The 6837-nt window shown below is 40.1% G+C and overlaps 2 protein-coding genes across 6 annotated transcripts; one reads left to right on the forward strand and one right to left on the reverse strand.

Annotated features, from left to right (window-relative positions):
* The first annotated feature begins 334 nt into the window (after positions 1-334).
* LOC106329864 (probable aspartic protease At2g35615) lies at positions 335-1666 on the forward strand. The gene has a single exon (XM_013768476.1). The coding sequence runs from the start codon at positions 335-337 to the stop codon at positions 1664-1666; it is 1332 nt and encodes a 443-aa protein (XP_013623930.1).
* Positions 1667-2067: 401 nt separating this feature from the next.
* Positions 2068-6501, reverse strand: LOC106335846 (LRR receptor-like serine/threonine-protein kinase FEI 2). Of its 5 annotated transcripts, none has more exons than XM_013774486.1 (15): positions 6354-6501; positions 5999-6106; positions 5403-5587; positions 5164-5299; positions 5005-5076; positions 4846-4917; positions 4627-4698; positions 4255-4326; positions 4080-4151; positions 3820-3914; positions 3585-3731; positions 3141-3473; positions 2814-3059; positions 2602-2735; positions 2068-2521 (listed from the first exon to the last, which is right to left on the reverse strand). In XM_013774486.1, exons 3-15 carry the CDS (start codon positions 5515-5517, stop codon positions 2303-2305), a joined length of 1785 nt encoding a protein of 594 aa, XP_013629940.1. In that variant the 5' UTR covers positions 5518-5587; positions 5999-6106; positions 6354-6501; the 3' UTR covers positions 2068-2302. The 5 variants fall into 5 exon arrangements, with proteins under 5 accessions (XP_013629940.1, XP_013629935.1, XP_013629939.1 ...); XM_013774481.1 differs by having other exon boundaries at positions 6251-6501; XM_013774485.1 differs by lacking the exon at positions 5999-6106.
* Positions 6502-6837: the final 336 nt, after the last annotated feature.

The raw sequence follows: 6837 nt of genomic DNA on the forward strand, positions 1-6837 counted from the left end.
AATAAACCAAAATAAATATTAATTTAAAATAATAGCTATATTGTAGGAGATTAAAAACAAAAAAAATAACTTAAAACCGAACCGATATCCACATTAAACAGATTTAATGTGTTTTTATTAAAAATAATGAAACTAATAATCACATTCCGCGCAAGGCGCGGATTATTACCTAGTGAAAAATTAAAAGCTAATCAATTTGCCTTTCAGACTTTCACCTCATCACTTAATTATAGCTAACTCCTTACCGTTTCAGTCTCTTCAAGTTCACAGTTCCTTTGTGTATAAAAAACTCTTCTCCACTACAACTCTCCACCACAATTTTTCCAAGTTCAAAATGTCGACCTCACTTCTCCTCGTCACTCTCTTCTTCTTGTCCACAGCTATCTCTTCATCCACTAGCCCTAACCACTTCACAGTCAAGCTGATCCACCGTGACTCTCCTCGTTCCCCAATCTACAACCCACAAGCCACCGCCACCGACCGTCTCAACGCCGCTTTCCTCCGCTCCATCTCTCGTTCCCACCGCTTCAACCACCAACCCCAAGCCGATCTCCAGTCCGGTCTAATAGGAGCGGGAGGCGAGTTCTTCATGAGTATCACCATCGGCACTCCACCAACGAACGTCCTCGCGATAGCCGACACAGGAAGTGACCTAACTTGGGTCCAATGCAAACCGTGTCAAGAATGTTACAAAGAGAACGGTCCAATCTTCGACAAGAACAAGTCTTCCACTTACAAGAACGAGCCTTGCGACTCACGTCACTGTAACGCTTTATCTACAACCGAACGTGGATGCGACGAGTCAAACAACGTGTGCAAGTACCGTTACTCGTACGGAGACCAATCGTTCACCAAAGGAGACGTTGCGACAGAGACTATCTCCATTGGGACAGCTTCAGGGTCCCCTGTCTCTTTCCCCGGAACCGTCTTCGGTTGCGGCTATAACAACGGTGGAACCTTCGACGAGACTGGTTCAGGGATCATCGGTCTCGGTGGTGGTCAGCTATCTCTAGTTTCACAGCTTGGTTCGTCGATTTCAAAGAGATTCTCTTATTGCTTGTCCCACAAGTCATCTACAATGAATGGCACAAGCGTCATAAACCTAGGAACAAAATCGATACCTTCCGGTACAAGTAAAGACTCCAGCGTGTTATCCACACCATTGGTTGATAAAGACCCTCAGACATACTACTACTTAGCCCTAGAAGCTATCTCCGTCGGCAAAACAAAGATTCCGTACACCGGAAGCTACGGAACATCCTCGGCGACAACCAAGGGAAACATCATCATCGACTCAGGAACTACACTGACGCTTCTTGACTCTGGTTTCTACGACGGGTTTGGCGCGGCGGTGGAAGAGTCCGTGACTGGAGCCAAGCGTGTGAGTGATCCACAGGGGCTTTTGTCACACTGTTTCAAGTCAGGAAACGCGGAGATTGGTTTGCCGGAGATAACTATGCATTTCACCGGCGCTGACGTGAAGCTGAGTCCTCTCAATGCGTTTGTGAAAGTGAGTGAAGATATGGTTTGCATGAGTATGATTCCGACCACTGAGGTTGCCATCTATGGGAACTTCGCTCAGATGGATTTTCTGGTTGGGTATGACTTGGAGACGAGAAGGGTGTCGTTTCAACGAATGGATTGCTCTGCTGGTTTGGGACTTTAAACGGCTACAGGCTTCGTTTTATATTATCCATAATTATTAATATCATATGAGGACTGTGTTATGGAGATAATAAAATCATAAACAGAATTTTAAATAAATGTGACACCATTCTTCTCTTTGATAGTTGTGACTGAATGAAACTAGCTCCAAAGTACAACTTTGGAAAATATGAAAAACAAAGAATTAGAAAATTGTTCAGATTCTTTATAAAAATATTAGTCTACAATGGTATATACATTTTAGTTCATATTCAGAAAATACTCTCCATAATTACTAATACTATTTATGGGGATATATATATAAAATCATAATCCAAGTTTTTAACATGTGACACCATTCTCTATAGTTTCTCTTTGATAGTTTCCGACTGAAACCAGCTCAAACTAACATGGAATATACAGAAATTTATTCAGATCTTTCTTATAAAAATATTACATTGTTTCTACAATAATCATATACATTTTAGTTTCAAATTCAGCTCAAACGAAAAGTTTTAACCAATACAAGAAAGATCATAAAAAAAAAAACTCAAAGCAAAAAAATACAGAGAGAGAATCTGAAAATGAATGGCTTGATCAACCTTGTGATATATAAAACAGAAATCGAAATGGAGAAGACAGAGACCTGTGAATGTGATCAATCAGAACTGGAATCGTAGAACTCACTAGGGCAAGGAGTCATAACTTCAGATTCAAGTAACTGAACAACTCTGAGCATTGTCGGCCGCTCGTCTGGACTTGAAGACACACACTTTGTTGCTATTGATATAAGAGCATCAAGACTCCCCGTCTCTACTCCTTCACAGCTTCTATCAACAATCTCTCGTGCACGCTTTTCGCTGATTAAAAAGTTTAGCTGCAAGAGCAAATTAAAGCTTTTAGTAATCATAACATAGTTTTATTACCAAAGCTGGATCACACTATCCTTATTCTTACCCAACCAACAACGTTGTAGCCTTTCTCGATGAAGGAGGTGTCCGTGGGTATTTTACCACTCAAGACTTCAAGAACCAAAACTCCAAAACTATAAACATCGGTCTTCTCAGTCGCTCTACCGCTTTGCATATACTCTGAAACCATCACTCATAATAGGTTATACATGACAGTTAAAAAGGCTTAAAAAGCATTATTGTTATTACTAGTCCTACCTGGAGCCAAGTAACCGAATGTGCCTGCAACAATGGTTGTAATATGAGACTCTTCGTCCTCTAGAAGCTTGGCAAGTCCAAAGTCCGATACTCGAGCCTCGAGATTTCCATCGAGTAAAATGTTGCTTGACTTTATATCACGGTGTATAATCCTAGGAGAACAATCATGATGCAAGTATGCTAACCCTTTTGCTGCTCCTACTATAATATTTACTCTTGAATCCCAATCCAGTTGGTCTCCTCTCTCTAAAACATCCAAAGATTTCACTTAGTAAAATCACATTTCTCGGTTTAGGGAAAAAGCTTTAAAGATGATGAGGATTTTACCATGAAGAGCTTGATCAAGGCTACCGCCAGGAAGGTAATCATACAGAAGAAGCTTCGACGTTGGTGAGTTACAGTATCCACGTAGATTCACGAGGTAACGATGTTTGATGCTTCCAAGAATCTCAAGCTCCCTTTCGAAAAACCTATCAAACCCTTCGTTTAACTTTACAATCCTCTTCAGCGCAAAAACGTTGCCATCTTCCATGTCCAACTTGTAAACTGTTCCGAAACCTCCACACCCTATTATATGATCTTCGTTGAGAGCTTCCAGTTTCTTGATAATGTCTTTAGAAGCGTAGGGCAAATCTCCATGGAACATCACGATAGACGCACCTGAATCAAATAAAATCGTTTCTCATGGTGTCAAGCTATGAGAGTTAATTATAACATAGTTCACCAAACTTTTTTAGAGATGATATCCACAAAAAGAGTCAGCATGGTCACCTCCACCGACAGCTATCGCAAGGCTTTTACTCTCAACGGTACCAAGCTTTTTATAGAGAAAGCATCCCCAGAAACACATGAGCGCCACTAGGAGCAGTCCACCGACAGTCGCTGATGCACTTATAAGCAGCTTACCAGTCTTACCTTCTGAGAGACCAAAAAGCAAACTCATGTCACAAAAAGCTATAACCCATATAACCTTGCCAGCAAATTGATAACGACGCAGCTGGTTTACCTGGTGCAGGACTAGAACCAGTAGAAAAGTTTCCACTCTCATCTTGGCACACCACATCAATTTGCTTTCCACACAATTTAAGATTCCCGATGAAGCTGCAAAGAGTAATGCATCAGCTCAACAATCCGTTACTTTCAGCTATACAATGGTACAAAGTTACAAAAATATATATGTTTTGCCAGATCAACAGTACAGAGATTTCTCCATCTTTGTTACCAAAACTCTGGTTGGAGAAAGAGGTGAAGATGATGTATACTTACGAGTCATTCGAAAATTTGGCGAGTAAGCCATCAGAAGGTATTTTCCCCACCAAAAAATTGTTTGAGACATTGCTTCAAAAGAAGAATAAACTAGTTAGCAAATAGCAACAATGACACTTAAAAATACACACAGGGCTACAAAACAAAATAAACAAGTTAGAGAGTAGTCACTCACAAACTAGTAAGCTTTTGCAACTGCCCAAGTGAAACAGGGATAGCTCCTATGAGCCCGTTGTTTGAGATGTCCCTTTATAAAAAGAGAAAAATCAGTTTAGTAGTTTAGAAGAATTCAAATAATAGGTCCCTTTGATTTGAGTAAAGCTTTAGCATACATTCACAACAATCATTATCATATTCCAGACTTTTTTCACTTATCACAATGTCCACCATAGGTATGTTGGGAATTAACTATGTTACTACCAGATTCTCAACCGCTAAGGATACCATGATACTAAATGGTCCAAGTAGCTAATGGAACAACAAATAGCAGATCCTGCAGAGAACATGAAAACAAATTTACAGAAGAACAGGGAGAAAGACTTCGTACAGATTTTTAAGCCCGGTCAGGTTTCCCATTTCACTTGGGATTGGCCCAGTGAGGTAATTGTTCTGCAAGTATCTGCAAGAAAACAATTTCAGACATGATTTTGTAGGCCAGCTAAACTTTCAAGACAACAATCTTATACGGCAACAATAAAAGCATATGTTGAAAAACCATCTCAGCAATGAAGTGTGAACAGCATAAGAATTTTGGGAAAGAACTTACACTCCCTCCAATGCCGTGCAATTTCCCAATGCTGAAGGTATTGAGTCATATAAATTATTGTTGTGAAGCATTCTGCGATACAAAGGGAATGCAGAAACGTTATGCAGGAGTGGGTACTCTAATAAGCAATAAAAAATTCAATAAGGTTATAGCACATACAAAAGCCTCAACTGATCCAACTTTCCAAGCTCAGGGGGTAATGGTCCGCTTAATTTGTGATGAGTAAGACTCCTGCGCACAAGAAAAATTAGAAACCAACAAAGGATGGAGCACATATTGAAGACAAATAGGGTTGAACCAAACAAGTTTCAAGCTTACAAGGCTGTGACTCTTTTCGTTTTAGCATCACAAGTCACTCCCTTCCAGTTACACGGATCAGGATCCTCTGACCTCCACTGACGTATGGCACCATCAGAACTAGAAATTCCACTTCTAAAGCTTAGAAGCGCCTCACCTAAAGAACAGAAGGAACAAAAAGGATTGAAACCTTACAGCGGATTGGACGGTGATCATAGTTTCGTCAAACAAAATATATGGACGTAAACATATTGTTGTACCATCAGGACTAATCGCTTCATTTTCATTCGTCAGTGCACAAAGCAGTGAGATCAAAAGAAGCCATGACCAGCAGCGCTTCGTCAGCAGAAGCATAATATATTTACGGCCGATCATCTGAAAGAACAGACTCCAGAATGTTTCCCTCCTAGCATATATTCAGCTGCTTGGTAACAAAACGAGGCTCCTGAAGAAAAAGAAGCATCTATCATTACATTATATAAGTAACAAGAACAGTATACCCCCTCATGAAACTCAATCAAGACAAACAGTTTGTCTGAAACTACGGTGAACTATATATGCTGAAATGCTCTCTTGCCCATACAAAAATCATCTACCAACGTTCACCTAAAGATCACTACTTTAAATCACCCACCGAATCAGGTCTCAATCTTACAATAACGCCTCATACATCAAACCAAAAAACAAACTGCAACATCTATCATTCATTAGATTGTATAACAAGAACAGTAACCCCCCCCACCCCTCCTCAGTGAAACCTCAATCAAGTCAAACCACACTGGACTATATGCTGAAATTCTCTACCACACAACAAGCTTCCCTCAACATCAATACACCAAAAACGGATCAAACCCACCTCACAATTTCCAAAATTAGAAAGCGAAACTGAACTATATGCTGACATCCTCTATTACACAACAAGCTTCCCTCAACATCAATACACAACCTTTTCATTCTCTCTCATCTACATAAACAAAACCCAAAAACAGTAAGGTTTCCCAAAACGGATCAAACCCACCTCACATTCACAATTTCCAAAATTAGAAAGCGAAATTGAAATTCACTCCCGATAAAGCCCAGCTCCCTCGAGCAATCATTGCAGTCTCACCACAAATAGAACTGAAGAGTCAACCCGTACAGTAATCTCGAAATCGATTCGTTGATAAATCAAAACCCAATTCGCACTTCCCCCAAATCGAAATTACACGAACCTCGAATTGGATCCGCGAGGAGGAAGATGAAGAAGAAGAAGAATAGGACAGAGGAAGAAGACGATATTTTTGAGCTGTAAAAGGTGTGGTTGATGAGAGAGAGTGAAGAGAGAGAAAGTGAGAGTGTTCAGTTAACCAAAAATGTTTGGAGAGGGAATCGGCGATTTACAACCAATGAGAGAGGCGAAGTGATCATCACACGTGCCGACCAGGACTTCCCGCACGTGTCGACCGACGATTTCTTTCGCTGAATCAAAAACCCAGGATTATTTACAGACTGGCTACAGCTTGCTGGGTCCGGTATGTATCACAATGGGCCTCAGAAACCCATCATTAAAGATTAACCGGTTTGAGTTGCAACCAGCAACCGGTTCAGCTCAAATTTTGAATTTGATTTTTTTTTTTCAATCTCTTAATAATAATATGATTTTAACAAGGATTTTTCGACATTTTAATTATTTTTAAAAGTATTAAAGAATGAAAT

This window comes from Brassica oleracea, chromosome C3 (genome assembly GCF_000695525.1).
Source record: "Brassica oleracea var. oleracea cultivar TO1000 chromosome C3, BOL, whole genome shotgun sequence".
NCBI lineage: Eukaryota > Viridiplantae > Streptophyta > Magnoliopsida > Brassicales > Brassicaceae > Brassica > Brassica oleracea.